The sequence below is a fragment of the Labrus mixtus genome, chromosome 18 (assembly GCF_963584025.1).
Source record: "Labrus mixtus chromosome 18, fLabMix1.1, whole genome shotgun sequence".
Classification (NCBI taxonomy): Eukaryota; Metazoa; Chordata; class Actinopteri; order Labriformes; family Labridae; genus Labrus; species Labrus mixtus.
Window position 1 is genome coordinate 12134570 of NC_083629.1, and position 16056 is coordinate 12150625.

Genomic DNA, 16056 nt, shown 5'->3' on the forward strand with positions numbered 1-16056 from the left:
AATACAAATCCTCCTAGAGGCCACGCAGTGCAAGTGGCACAGAATATAAACATGGACGCTTGGGTTTAAATATTAAAACGACTATAAATCATTTAGCATCATCAATAAGCACCAAGCAAATATTTTACCTCGCTGTTGAAGCTGCAGTATTAGAGAGGAAAAGAAGCAAGGCTCATAATACTCAGGCTTGCACACGATCTTTTCCTCCCACATACAGTACAGTAAGTGGTTTGACACAGGGAGGTTTAAACAAAAACACACACTCACACACACTTAAGACATGGAGTCAATTCCAGATTATGATTTTTTTTTAAGGACGGGAGGTGATATAACTTTAATTTTATGCAAATCTTCCAACAGTTTATCAAATGTTCACACATCATCGCCTCAAGTTGGTTTCCAACAGTTTAAATTGTATCAATAATTCCTGCTTGACTTGTGTGTAGGGGAGAAGTGCTGATGATTGCACCCTAGCCAATAAAAATGATCATAATAACTGAACGTTAATTGCATTTGCACACATACGCATGGAAATAAATTCCGGTAAAAGCCATATGCCACAATCTATTTCCTATTCTATGCTGTGCAATATTAGCATCTCAGACAAGGATGTGTGTAATGTAACATTCAGACACATACATCTACTTTGAGACAAGATCTTCTCATCAGAACCAAAAAGTTCCACGTTGGGAGTAAAGGGAGGATTAACTTTTATCTACGAAGCCTACAATCAACAAATATCCTTTTTTTTTGTTCATTTTTGACAACAAAATACAAGCATACGTGTTAAAGGCATCACTTTGTGCTTTGCATGAGATCCTTAAGGGGACTCAGTCATTACTCAAGAACTCAAAAACAGTAATGCTGCAAGATAAGTTAAAGCTCTCAGTCACTAAATATGGTGCAATATCTTGATTTTTTTTTGTACTTGCCACATTTAAGCATCAATGTTTCTATGGAATAACAGACACAAAAACATAAGAATTTAAAGGCGTCATTACAAAGTATATGAATGGCCAAACAAAGAAACAGAATAAAAAGAAAAACAAGCAGGTTAGAGCTCAAACAGAAGACAAATGTGTTGACCTTATTCAGGAGTTTCCCTGACAGAACGTTCCTGCAGGAGACCTGGAGGCAAAACACCGGTTTGAAGACAAATTATAATATTCTACAGTTCTTCAAAACAGTATCAATACAAACAACCTGATAGTTAATGTTTAGAAAACAATCAAACCAAGGTATCAAGAAAACAAAGTTTAACATGAAAAACAAACATTGTATGACACATGAACACTTAAAATGCCGCTTATTAAAAACAGACGGTGAGGTTTATTCAGAGAACATCCTCTGAAATGAAAAAAGGCCATGGATTTCTCACACTGCCATGCATGCCAGAGTGCTAATAATTTTTTTTTTTTTCCAATACATAAATAATTTCCACATTTCAAAAGTACACTCTAATGCAGTTCTATGTCTTCATACAACCATAGAGCACATTATTAAATATAGACATCATACTAGCACAGACACAGTAACCTGAATGATTTTTGGCACACCAGATATCCACAATCTAGACTGGACTGAAGCAGACTTCTGCTCAGTTTGTGACAGACTACATGATGATGTGGATATCTGGAATATAACCATGGTAAGCAACAGCCTATAACAGCTGAAAAAGGCTTAGTGCAAAAACTAAAATGTTGCAATATAGCATGCGATGGAACCTGCAGTTACACCTGCATGGATATAAAATATCTCCTCGCCATTACACGTACGACATCAGAGGAACAATGCTGCAAACTAATCACACCAACCCCGTGGGGTTCTTAACTAGCTAGTATTCTTCAAATGATACATTTTTTTATATTTTCAGATAGTAGAAAAATAGCTCAACAGCCATATTTAATGTGAAATTAGGAATTTGTGACGGTAAGAATCAAAATTTTCACTCTCCGTGAATTATCAGGGAGGAAATACAGATTTCCCTCTCAGTCAAGTAACTCACATGTTCTGGCTGTTCTACAAAGGCCACAGGAACTCTGTAATCCCAAATCTATAAGCTATATAAAGTATGATCCTAAAAACTTCCTTTCCGCAGATACACAACAGAACCATTAGATAAACAGAGGTAAAGCAGTATCAGACTGCGAGCTGAGTGAGTGACTGGTTCTCTCCGGTGCTCTGAGGAAGGAAGGCTGTCCCCCGTTAAAGTTCTCCGGGTTTCTGGTTGCAACTGGCGCACACGCGCACAGGGTGGTCCCAGCCTCGAGATGGAACCGAGCGGCGCTCCGGGGAGCAGTCGTCGCACACTCCTTGGCCACAGGCGCGGCAGTGGTGCTTGGACAGCTTGGCAGTGAACTCCCGCTGGCAGTTGTGGCAGGAAAGGATTTCCTGATCAGGCACCCAATAGGCAGGACGAGCTGCGTCTTTCACCAGGCCTACAGGGGGCGTAGCAAGAGTTAGCGAGGAAACACATACTTACTTAATGCATTTATGATCATCACTTTGGCACTTTAGACATTAGAGTGCAGACATAACGCTATTTTGTCTGTTAGCTTAGCTTAGCATATAAACTAGAATCAGAGGGAATATGCTAATATGTCTCTGTTCAAATGATACCAAAGACCTACAGTAATAACATTTAAAGGGCATTCTGAATATGTATATGTTTACACAGCATCCTGCTTTAAAAAGGATTTTTAGGATAAGGTTCTCCGAACTATTTCTGCTGAAGCTCATCACTTACCACACTTCATCTTGTTTGTCCTTCAAAATAAACTGAAGTGTTTAAATGTCATGATGTGGTTTTACAAGAAGTTTTGCCCTGGGCACTCTTTTTGGCAGAGTGCACTGACAACCTGCAGTTTCTGCTTGTTGCCTGGCAGCTTGCACATAATCTCTCTTCCATTGGCATCATTTGTCCCTCCTAAATGTCCAGCTATCATTTTAATTTAGATCTTTAACACAGATACCTCATGAACCAATTACATTAGCTGAATAAACACTGCTACTTTCTGCAGTAACTCAATATGTTTCCATTAATTGTACTTTATTCAAATTGGACTAGCATCATTAATGTTCACCTCTACTGTTCATATCAAAACACATTAGTTAGCATGGCTTCACTTCAGCTTGATCCATGCTTACCTTTCCTCACAACTGTTTAAAGTGCACCTTACATTCAAGAAAAATTATGCCTTTGGTAAGGGTATCCATGGAAACAAGATTTGCAAATAAGTCAGCTAATTTTGTTGTGATTGGAGCAGAGTTTGCTTTCAGGTATTTTGGGGTTTGTGATGGATACAGAACGGTTTTCAGCAGGAAGTCAGGTTATTAAAAACAATTCATCGTTGCCCTTTGACAGCACATGTGGGTGAACAGAGCGCTTAAAAGACAACAAAGATAAGAAGAATCATTCAGCTATAATTTGTAGTGTGTATTTGAGCGAGTGTAGAATCATTTATTTCCAACTTTTTGCAATCTCTTCCCATGCAGAAGAGCGAGATTTCTCATTAACACTATCCACAAACGTTGCTGGACATTCCTGCAGAAAGGATGAAAGCGATTGGTTGAGAGCACTTTTTTTTATGTCATGTAAAGCTGCCTGCCAAACGTTTATATCCTAAACAAATATGCTATGGGTTTACAGCAGGAAGTGTGATAAAGTGAAATGAGTTAACAGGCTAACTGGTCATTCACCTTTGCACTAGTATAAGATCTAGAAGTCTAAGTCTGTGTTAAACATTAGGTAGCAGTGCACTTCTAAGTGGAAGGACTGCCACTGACCTGAAAGGCTCATCAATGGATTCTGTGAACTACATAACAGATCTCAGGACCCTGACTCATCATTGTGCATTGTATGATCGAGTTAGCTTTGTCAAAATCATTGGCATGTCCTTATTCATAAGGCCATACTTAATCTGCTTCCCTCATGCTTGTGTAATTATTTTCATGTGAAAAGTGCTGGAAGCCACAGTCTTCGATCTGCAACCCAGTCACAAACTCATTTCAGGTTTGCGGTACGCAGCTCCTGCAGCTTGGATTCTCCTGCAGGATGATCTGTGTCTGGGGGGGGCTGGTCTCTTTAAATCTTTTAAGGTGTTGGAGGAAGATGCGTCAGGTTCTAGATGCTTTAAATAATGACTTTTCTGCTCTTAACTCAGGATCTGTGCCAATAATTGCTCTGTGTTTTTTTGTCTGTAACTTGTTATTGTGCTGCTGCCTGTCTTGGCCAAGACACTCTTATAAATGAGACTCTTTATCTCAATGAGGTTTTACTGGCTACATTAATAAAACAAATTTAAAAAAAACATTTTCGTTCGGCAAGAATAATCAGTTATAGACACATTTAAATTGTGTATTTGACAATGTGATGACATCTCAGTCAGTCAGTGAGTCCTCAATAATATGTCATGTTGAAGCAGTAGTGCACACTAAAACAGGTTGGGAATCAATTGCCCTAGTTTTAATGTAATTAACTTTTGCTAATTATACAACCTCTAATACAATGAGGCTATTCAGGTAACCTTTATTCCTTATGAGGGACTCCTGCATGAGATTTTTCAAAGTTCAAACTAGAATGAAGACCTCACTAGTTTTCTTTCTGACTGGAAATAATTCTGTTACATCTCTGCCACCAGAGGGCATTGCACCCTTACACTCTCATTTAATGGGTTATTTGTTCCTGTTGCATAACAATCCTGTTCAGGCTTGTTTTGGGCGACACTCACCAAGTGGGATGTCAATAGCCGTGACCACAACCCCTATAGTGTTAGTCACCGCTTCTCCAACCTTTCTGGCGAGGGTTCCACCTTCTTCCTCCTCGGGCTCTGCCTCAAGAAGCTCTGAGGAGAGAAATATCTTATCAAAACAACAAGCTTAGAACACATATGGCGTGGCTGCATGAAAAAATGGATGAAAAACAGGAAACTTTCAACAATATTGGGAGTATGTGTACCTGCAAATGAAGCTCTCTGCTCAAAGCAAACATCACAAACTCTAACAGGGGCAAGACCCCAGCCTCTCTCAGGGACGGGCGCAGCTTTGGAAGAGCAGACGTCGCAGAAACCCTCCCCACAGGCACGGCAGTGATGTTTGGTGTCATTGTCCTGGAAGACTGTGTGACATTTATGGCACCCCTTTTACAGGAGAAACAAAAAACAAGAGCAGCAGAAGTTGTTATTGACCCCGAGCTTGAGGAAAGAGGATGCAATCTGAGTCTTTCCAAGGTTTATCTTGTGACCTGCAAACACAGATTGTGTAATAGGCAGAGAACAGCACATATAGTAAACATCCCTCTGGACATGAAAGTGTTGACTTGGCTGTTGGTGGCAGAGGCTGGTGGTGGGTGCGGGGGGGGGGGCTGTGTGTGTGTCACTCACCATGATGAGAGAGTTGGGTTTCCAGTATGCTGGGGCGATCTGATCTGTCAGCCAAGAGGTGACGGCCTTCGCAGGCTTGACACTGAGCTCTGACACAGACTGGGCCACAAGGTTTACTCCATCCAGAAGACGCTGAGCTGCGTTGCTGTTGTCCTTTAAAAAGCCATCCGACTGCGGAAAACAGACAGGATTTACTATAAACGGAATAAATAATTTACCTTAGCTACAATCAAAGAGCTTTAGGATTACTAATTATATTAAATATACCGTATATAGATAAATGATGCACATGAGATAAAGACATGGAAAGATTCAGTTTGTCTTACCCCTGGCCATACATGCTGGATCTCAGTGCGGACAACAGTATCCACAGGGTCCTGGTTCCCATACCAGTACTGACGGCTCCGATATATCACTCCACAGTTTGGACATTCAATAACATACCTGTTCAAACAGAAAGGTAAAAGTCTGAACTTATATATACACATATAAATACATGTATCAGAGGTATAATATGAAATATGTAGATGCCTTTTAAAATAATTTAATGCTAAGTCGGAGTCTGGAACACCAGTGCTAAAATTAGGCTCTGTACAAGGTAATACACCCGAGTCTAGTTGTCCATGACCCAGGTCATACAGCTGAGACTCACCCAGACCAGGCGTACTTAGCAAGACCCATCCATGGAGAGTCGCAGGAAGCAGAGGTCTTGGGGACAACAATCACTTCTTTTCCACCTTCATAGCAAGCCTACAGTGATGCACAAACAAACAGTAACTCTAGAGTCATTTGGCATGAAACAAGAGTGATGAATATGTCATCGGTGTCTAAAGAAAGCTGAGTTCTATCCAAGTGGCTGATGCTTACCTTGCAGGTGTAAATACGGTTATCACACTGAGGAGAATAACGACAGCGATGCTTCGCCTCATGGCACGCTCCCTCCCCTAAGTGGTTCATGCTGTTCTTGCAGCTAGATCTGGGAGTAATGTATATACAAGTCAAATATAGAAGTCATTTGGCACAATGGTTAACTATCTGAAATGCAAAAGAAAAATGAAGGAAAGTTTGATATTATAACAATTTTTTTAAGAACACTCACCCACAACTGAGGCACATGCTGGAGCAGGTGAAGTATTCATCAGGGAAGAAGCAGCTGTGGGCAACAAGCTCACCTGTAATTTCCCCATAAAAGCGCTCACTCAAAGCCTGTAGGGAAAAAGAAGGATAAGGAGAATCAGCTAACAAGACAAAACCTACTTCTGCACTTCCTATTCAAACAGTGATATTGCACAGCAAAAAAGGACATGTATTTTAAAATGCTACCAAGAAAAATGATATGAAGTTGTGAGTCATCTTTTTTAGAACCCAAGAAGCAACGGCGGCTTTACAAATACAGACAGGATGGTTTGAAGTAGGTCCCATACCATTTGACTTTATACAGCCCTACCTGCAGAGCTTTGAAGATGACCACAGGGGTGCGAGGGGAACGGGTGCTGTTGTTATCCAGGAGCTGCTCCAGTTTGTTCTGCAGGCCACGGAAGTCAGTAGGTGGGTTTAGAGTCTGCGTTCCCCAGTACTGCACAGAGCTGAAGGCCTCTGGGAAACGGGAAAGCTTCTCGAAGCGCTTGGACAGCAGCCGGTCTACAGACTCGGACGACTTGTCTGAATCAAGACATAGATGGAGAGGTTACCAAAGACTGCAAATAGAGAACACTGTAGATATTTCATTTGCATTTGTCTATTGGTGCACCGGATACAAACGAGTTCTTTACTGTGATATGTGACAGACAAATACTTTGACTTTGAAATATTAAAGCCCCGTTTCCACCAAGCAGTCTGATTATATTCAGTGCAGTTTGGTACAGTTCAGTACGGTAAACAGTGTTTACTAAACCCTGATCTTGCTTGCATTTACACAGCCAACCTTACCATTTTTGGTAAGCGGAGTGTAAGCCAGATGGAGATAGCCGCGTCAGCTATGTAATAGTGTGTAATCATAGCAGCCCAACACAGTGTAGCCCGCTATTAATTAAGTTCAACGAAGAAGAAGAACGGGACACACGGTAAACAAAAGGGACCCTTTAGGGACTGATCGGTACCCTTGGCATCCCAACAGAAGGGTACCAAAAAGTAGGATGGTATGGATCCCTTATTTTGGTACCATTCCTAAATTTTGACGGTGGAAACGCCAATAAATGGGTACCGAACTGAACCAGACTGCTTGGTGGAAACAGGGCTTAGAGTCGTGCAGTATTAGCCAGAAGAAACACATACTTACTAAAACTATGAGCATATGCAGCCATTAGATTTATCCTGCTTTAACATTTTATTTGAGGAGAGGGTTTTTCTCAACCAAGAAGAAGTTTCCAACACAGTAAACCCTATTGTACTTCTTTAAGGGAATGTATAATGTAAATCCATGTAGTTAGTTTCACACTGTAGCTCAAGAAGAATAAAAACCAGTAGCTATTATGACAGCTACTCATTTCAAATCAAGTGAATTTCATATATTGGGAAAGATGACGACATTACTGGAAAGTTTGAAAATGCAACAAAAGGACTTGCAAAGAAACCAGGTAGTGTCTTTAAAGTGTGTGAATGTGGTTACAAATATTTGTCCTTTTTGACCTGACTAAGCAGCGTGCCCCTTTTCTTTGGCCCTATAATAGAGTTCAAACAAAAACAAAAAGTTGGAAGGCAGATTGCTACCTCTGGTGATGTAGAAGAAAGACAGAAACACTGCAGGCTTCTATTTGCTTAACCTGTTATTATCTGCAACGATAAAGTCCTACTTTACTTTAAAGGCACCGCCTTGTCTTGTTCAGTGATGCAGGCCTAAAATTGATGCTGATATAATACCAATAAACTCTTGGAATGCTAACAGAAGCTTATTGAAATGTGTTACAGATGACACCAAGTAACACTTGAGATTTTTACCTGATCCAAGAAGCTTAGTGTGGACTGTTTCATGGAAGATGACCACTGCAGGCCCCAATGTGGACAGTGGGACGTCCAGGCCGCAGCGAGCTGTTGTGGCCTTCAGTTCCTTGGTGAAATGCTTCAAGTAGGCGTCCGAGGCGTCCCCCAAGAACTTGAAGAGGTCGTCATGAAGACGATCAGCATGAGTGCGGTAGATGATGAGGTCGGAGATGGCGAGCACCTTGAGCAAGAGACGGGTTCTCTGGCCCTGTTTGGAGCTGTTCCCTAGCAGCCCCTCCGTATCGATGACCACTACTTTGCGGCTGGGGTCAAACGCCGCCCACACACCCACTGTGCACGATTCCTGTGTGGGCGAGGTCTTGAACACCTCCCTGCCCATGAAGAACGTGTGGTTCAAGGTGTGAGATTTCCCCTCTCCTGTGTTGCCAAAGATGGACACCACCTTCAGAAGCTGGTCAGGGTCACAGCTCAGGCGCTTCACAAATGAACTTTCATCCTTTATCTAGAAAATAAAAAGTCAAGGTGTTAACATTTTTTTTTTTTTTTTTTAAATCAACATGTGCAATTTGAGTGCCACTTCAGCACTTCTCACCTGCATTTCCTCATTCTCATCAACCAAGAGAAAACTGGAAACCTTCTCCAGAAGTTTGGCTCTCTGAGATTTGCTCTCATCTGCTATTTGGACGGCAGGCGGGACAGATGTTTGAACAAAGCTGACCTCTGCAGGTTTAGGTGGAGGAGGGTAAGATGTCAGCTGGTGTTTCTTCTTGTTTCCTCCAGAGTGGGTGCGTTTCTGACAGTCTTGGCACAAGTTAACCTTGCAGTTTTGGCAACGGACCACAGACCTACGGCGTTTACCACTGTCTCCATTTCCTCCTTTGCAGTTGTCACAGTACGGGACATGACCAGGACCGATCTGAACCCGCTCGTGGTTCTTCAGATTGTCCTGGTTATGGAGCTCAAGCTCACAGCGGACACACTGTAGGCTTTTGCAGTCATCACACTCAAATGCAGCCTCCTCGGAGCCACCACAGGCATAACTCTCCTGACATATTAGACTAGTGTTAACTCCCTTTTCTGAAGATGAGCCATGGCCACTCATCGTTTCTTACAAGGAAAACTTTTGACACAGAGCGGTTCTAACAGCAGCAGCAATTTCCTATCATAGATAATGAAAAATGTCCACTATCCTTTAACACTGAAAATAAAGATGATCTATTAAGAATGAATTTAAATAAGCTGCATGGTACCTACGATGTTGGTCTGAATACTGAACACTTAATACTTTATTACGCTTAAATTGATTAAAATTATGACGGCAAAATTATGTAACGTAGTGCATGAACAGTGAGGCAATGAAGCAGAAACAGCGTCTGGTTGAGTAACACCTGCTATCTTGTTTAGCTTGTACGTGTGTAAGTTGGCATTTCGCTGCAACACAACATAACAATATTTATCTTAAGTTAACGAATGTATAAAAAAAAAAAATAAAACAGAATATTCTGCAGGTATCTCGTACCAACCGAGACGATGAATTCTCCCTGAAGAGATGGATGTGCAAATGTTGCTGCTAACAACAGGCTAGCTAGCAAACTGACCCTCAACAGCTCTCTGGCAAACTCGGCAACAAAGCAGATGTACGTAACTCACAGCTGGCTGGTTTCCACGGACAGTTTCATCTTTTCCAAAGACAATTTTGTAATTTTGCGAGCCCTAACAGTTTATATCCGTCCTTACAGGCAGCTAGCCTCCAGCTTGTCAACTGAGCTGTAACAACATAAACAACAAAAACAACAGCCCGTCGATGTCTACAGCTCGGAGAGATCCGCGGACTCTTTTACTTTTTAACGGGAGGGAAATCTGCGAGAGTCCGTTTTAAAAAAAAAAAGTCTTTGAAAAGTGTTACTGTGTTTGAATCCTTCCGAGCAGTGTCATTGTTTTGTTCTTCAGCCCCCTCCCTGGCAGATCTCTCTAGCTACGTTATTTTGTTGCCAGGTCAGATCAGCTGATCGGATTATTTTCAGTCACAGGGTCAAAGGAGGGTAAGGCGCGCTGTTGCATGATAGGAAATGTAGTTCTTTGGGACAGAAGAGGAGGCAGGCTTCGACGACTCGTGCTGCCATGTGTAAAACGCAGCAACAACAACAACAACAACAACAACAACAAAAACGTGTTTTTCCTATCAAACTCATTAAAGTTTAAAATAATTATGCTATAGGCTACTTTTAAATAGTTTGCCACTGGCTGCAGAATTGGGGGTTTCCATTGAATGCATTTAAAATAATGTAGGCTATATATAGGCTACAGGCAGGTTTGGAAATGTCAACTAAATAGATATTGCTGCACTACAAAACACTTAAATACCACACATAAAGTGGCATATTAATGCACCTAAATGCAATACTCTACTGGTACAGTAAGGGCTATTTTATTTTAATTTTCTTTTTAACGCTGCTGTACAGGATTGCTGCTAACAAAGTTTCGTTGTGTTCTTTTATACAATGACAATAAAGAGTCTATCTATTTTATGCTCCACCCAATAGGCTACAGAAAATAGGCTTACAAATAATGAGATATTAAGTTGATTTAGCAAATTGCCCCCCCCAAAAAACAATAAATCTTGATTAAAGATAGTTTATTCATTCTTTTTATATGTGATTTAAAATACACTCCTTACAACTCCATGTGGGCGGATTTTTTTAAAAGTAATTGTTTGAAACAAGCCCCCGTAGAAGCCTTCAAACAAAGGGTAGATTTAAATGGCTTTTGTCTTGTTAATCAGCACTTCAAAGAATCAGCAGGCGACCATTTGTCCCACATGGCAATTTGTGTTTCCCTCCATTTTTTCACTGACAGAACTGAAGTCTACAGTGGAAAAAAATATTGTAAAATGTAGGATTTAGACAACACACAACAGGCTTTATGATTTTACACTGCAATGCATTTTTTTAAAGCAATAACACACAAAAACATACAAACACGTATATGAACATCAAAATATAAAACATTAAACCAAGAAAGGGCAAGGTAAATACAAGAGCAGAATTATATAGCAAAAAGACCTTTAGGATTGATGACAATGCAAGGGTGTCATGGTCCTAAAACTTTGGTTTGGTGCACACTTAGTTGTTGGAGAAATGTTTTGATACAAATGCATAATTTCACACCAAAACACTGTTTCAACCAAGCTTGAGTTCATTCAATCCACTGTTTGATTCCACTTCAGATTAAATAGAAGATTTTCCTCCATCCAAAATCACAAAAAGTCTTGAAGCGCTTTAGTGGGCTGAGCTTTTTAGATTTTGCTCCACCGGCCTGCTTGTGCTTGATAGCTGCAGATATAGCAGAATCAAAAACATCTTTCAGGTTGTTCTGTGTCAGAGCTGAACACTCCACATAGTCCTGAGCTCGGATCCTGTGCGCCAGCCTCCTGGCCCTCCTGATGCTCACAGGTTTGGTGTTCAAAATCTGGTCCAGGTGAATGAGAATTTCAACATTGTGGCAAAGGTCCGACTGAGTCCCTACCAGAATGATGGGAGAGGTCTGGTTTCCAGTGCGGATCTGTGGGATCCATTTGGAGGTGATGTTGTCAAAGGAAACAGGGTTGACCAGGCTGAAGCAGAGGATGAAGACGTCCACATGGGCATAGCACAAAGAGCGAAGATGTCCAAATTCCTCCTGTCAGATCAAATGTAATGAGATGTGGCACTAAAACTGGAATGTGAAGGGGGGAAAAAAGTGGCGTTGCAAACCAACCTGTCCTGCTGTGTCAATAAGCTTGATACGAGTTGGGATTCCATTCACGTGCACCAAACCTGGGAGTCAAGAAACAACTATCAGTTATATTGCAGAGAAAAGCTGCAATTAATCTTAACAGGAGAACTTTAACTCACCAGAGAAAACATCAAACGCTGTCTGTCTGTACTCGCTGTTGTATCCATTAAAGATGTAACTGATGATCATGCTGGTCTTCCCCACAGCTCCATCACCAACCAGCATGCAGCTCACCTCCTCCCTCAGTTTGCATGCTTTTTCATGTCTCTGACAGGCCATCTTTTTGCGTGTAGATTATTACAACTCCATTACCCCTGCAGCTTTAAGAAAAAAAACAAAAAACTCCTTGCGGTAGTGAAGGCAGCATTAGCCCATACTGTAAAAGACGTCTTCATATCCCCCAGGAGACCCGTTGATGTAAAGGACACTCTGATTTAAAAGAACAAAGGCGCCCAATCAGAGGGTGATGCTCCCTCATGTCTGTTTCCGTTAGTCACTCCCACCTTCACGACCCCTGGCCTGACCACTGGGGTCGGTCAGCTCATTTGACCTTCAAGGCATCTTCATAAAAGCGGGCAGTTACCGATAATGAGACAGACTTGCTTTACTTTAAAGTGCTTTAGACTCCAGTTGAAGAGCTCTACCCTATATGGACATATAAAACAATTATTTTATTTTATCTAAACAGTCCGCTTCATCCTGGTAGGGTTACGCAAAAAAAAAAAACCCCAAAAAAACCCGTGTTGCTTAGTGTCTATCATAGGCTACTTCGCATTAACTTTCTACACTACACATTTTGTCTGTGAGTGGGTGTAATACCATTATTTGTCCATAGAGGGAGATGTTGCTCCAGCATCGGCGGACACCTTCCAGAAGCTGCTTTCAATTCTGAACTGGTGTTCCAGTAACATGATTAAAATGTTCATGTATAACGTAGACCTACATTGTCTTCTCAAGTGGACATTGAGCTTTTCATGTTTTGCAAAATAAAATCCTAATTAATTTCAGCTGTTAGCTCTCTAAACATCAAATGCTTTTACATATAGGCCTATGTGTGGTTTCACAGATAGCCTATTTGTAATTTTACCACAATTGGTTGCCACCTTGTCATTGTCTTTGTATGTTTTCGATCTATAAACTAAATAGCCTACTCTAAAACTGTCCTAGGCGAAGGGCAAAGGTTACAGCTGAGGGGGGCATTGTCAGATTTTCATCAGCTGATGAACAACTTTCATCCTGTCTTTGTCGGGGTCACTGGGTTCATAAATACACACAAAATGATATGCTGTGTTCACAAACAATGTACTACTATAAATATGGACATGATCATTTCATTTTAAATCTACTACAGTTACAAAACACTAAGAATACTTTTAAATACATGGAATGTGTAATGCAGGTTCACTTTGACAAATGCAACTGTGCATTGATTTGGGTGAACTCATTTGCACAAAAAGGCTTCTGGAGTTTCCGTCCCATTTATTGCATGAATTTGTATTTGTTGCAAACTACCATGCTGCATTTTGTCCATACAAGCAGATATGCTCACCAGGATATACCTTTTATGATGCACTGAAGAAAGACATGATCATACAAAGCCCATTATATTTATTCTTTGCATGGCAGAACTCTTGTTAGACATGTGCAAGGGAAGACGCTCACAATCCAGCCTGTAGATTTTGATCACCCAGCCATTCTTGTGTCGAATAAATAGCAGATAATAATCTGAAAGTTTCAGTATAAATTCAAGTACTCAAACATTTTCTTCCCCAATGTATTCCAACTGTTGTGCAGAACAGTTATACAAGCATTGCAAGAGGTGCTTTTGGAGATTGGTGAACATTTGGAGCTGAAAATACAGCTTTAAACAAACTGTTGTTTCTTATCTGTCTGAGCCTGCAGGAAACTCTGCGAGCATTGTGTTGTAAGGTCTTTGCTTCCTGTTTGCCGTTGTTTCTCGCTCTCTCATTCTCTTCTCCCTTTCTCTCCCCATTTTTCCCACCACCTGCGGTGCGAGTGATAGAGTTTATCCCCCATGGTACAACGACAACATCTGGTCCCCCCCCCTTCCCCTGAACACACATCATGTTGCCAGCTCAGCTCCCATGCTGCACCTCTGGCAGCTGTGAGTCACAATGCTGTTCCTTAATTCAAGGTAAATGTCAAACACAGGAAACCGTCTTTAAATATCTCGACATCCAAAGGCTCTCTTTTCCTGTAACAGACCCTTTTATCATCATATATCAAACAGTGAGCAGCTCCTTTATGCAAACACAGATACATGCACAGTGCAACTGCTTTTTAATGTAGTATAGCATGTTCCTTAATTTGTGCAGCAGATGTCAGCAGTGCTCATGATGTAAACACTGCCTCAGTGCCTAGAAGTAGTTAATTTGGATTCATATTTTAAACTGTAAACATGTTTTGTCTCTGCATTCTCACGCTCTCTCTCTCTCTCTTTGCATGACTAAACATGCAGAAATGTATCCTGACACAGATTTATGGAGGTAATCTGCTTAGTAAGGGTCCCCAAAAGTGTGCGGCTTAGGGAAAGCCCTCCGTTTACACACAGCACACTTCAGAATGCATCCCTGTCTCTTGTTTTCTGCCCATCCCCTGTGAATGTATGCAAATTTATAGAATAAGATAAATTCAAATACCCTATGAACTCTTGCTCTGTTTGTCAAAGGGAACCTAGTAGCTGGCTGAAGTTCCTTTCACACATCAAATCTGACAACAATAGAGAAATCTGTCAGAGAGGTGTTAAAAGATTAGGCTCCTCCCTAAGCCTCAGATAAGCGTGGCACACTGCAGACTGGGCACAAAACAAGTGGCTGACACGAAGATAAAGTGATAAACAAGCCATTTGCATAACATTTCCTGCATAATGTCTCTTTAAGTAGATATTGCCGAGGCTCTTAAGTGGTGAGGATTAGAGCAGGGTGGACGCTTGTATCACAGACACCTCACATAATGGAAACCTGTCCCTGCTCCTTCTTTAGTTAGGTGTGCCTTCAGGGTCACGGCTGGGACACTGTCACTTTCTAAGCATGGTCTAATAATCTCTGTGATACAATGTTGATGCCATCAACAGTCTGGTGTCAAAAGTCCTGACCCGCTTGCTTGAGTTTGACACAAAACATAGACTGTGGCTGATTAACTTGCTTTGTGTTCATTGATGACTTGTAGCCATTGACCTTTGAGCAGAGAGTTACAGTTTAACAACCATCACTAATGCACCAAAAAGCATATGCAATTTTTTTTTTGTTGCATTCACTCAATATTAGGGACATAAACAAGCTCCACATTTGAGTTGAGCACCAACACAGCATGGCACACAGTAGACACTGAGAGACTATATCCATGTTTGCAACTCTGTTTGCAGAGTGAAGCTAGTGTTAGCATGCTAACAAGTTCACAACAACAAAGCTAATTTTCTTACATCAACAGAAAATATTATCCTGATTTACATATATCCCACCCAAGAATCTCCATCATGTCTGCTGTTGGCATCTGCCTTAAGACATACTGGTATGCATCTGCAGATTTGTTTGAAAGAAAAGGGGCTTAAATTAAATGGTGCATGTACTCAACCAACCAATCGATCCCTGTACCTTTTGAAAGTATAACTCCAGCAGGGACATTTTTGGTGGGTAAACTCAAACAGGGAACTTCAATGATACCCCTTTTTGATGGATTAAACCCTCAGCCCTTCTACAAAGTCTTCTTGTCATGGTGAAAAGTAACAGAGAAGGTATCGTACTTTTATCAAATTTATCAGATAATGTGTTTGAGGTGTCTGCTACGAAGAGAGAATCATACTATCTACAGCGCATTAACAACAGGATACAGTCGCCTGCCCAATTCAACTCCATCTTATGGCCACTGCACCGAGTGATTCATGGGAATTCAGACCTCTGTGGACCTCCCTCACCCCCTGCGTATACCTCCAAGCTGACCC

The 16056-nt window shown here is 41.2% G+C and overlaps 2 protein-coding genes across 2 annotated transcripts; both read right to left on the reverse strand.

Moving 5' to 3' along the window:
• Window positions 1-303: 303 nt before the first annotated feature.
• On the reverse strand, window positions 304-10322 carry LOC132993374 (zinc finger FYVE domain-containing protein 1-like). The gene is made up of 11 exons (XM_061063180.1): window positions 8914-10322; window positions 8319-8823; window positions 6829-7043; window positions 6481-6587; window positions 6249-6357; window positions 6034-6131; window positions 5708-5825; window positions 5382-5552; window positions 4958-5138; window positions 4731-4844; window positions 304-2438 (listed from the first exon to the last, which is right to left on the reverse strand). Exons 1-11 carry the CDS (start codon window positions 9421-9423, stop codon window positions 2206-2208), a joined length of 2361 nt encoding a protein of 786 aa, XP_060919163.1. The 5' UTR covers window positions 9424-10322; the 3' UTR covers window positions 304-2205.
• Window positions 10323-11240: 918 nt separating this feature from the next.
• Window positions 11241-13065, reverse strand: LOC132993275 (rho-related GTP-binding protein RhoV-like). The gene is made up of 3 exons (XM_061063019.1): window positions 12215-13065; window positions 12078-12136; window positions 11241-11999 (listed from the first exon to the last, which is right to left on the reverse strand). The coding sequence occupies exons 1-3, from the start codon at window positions 12372-12374 to the stop codon at window positions 11544-11546; spliced, it is 675 nt and encodes a 224-aa protein (XP_060919002.1). The 5' UTR covers window positions 12375-13065; the 3' UTR covers window positions 11241-11543.
• Between the last annotated feature and the right edge of the window lie 2991 nt (window positions 13066-16056).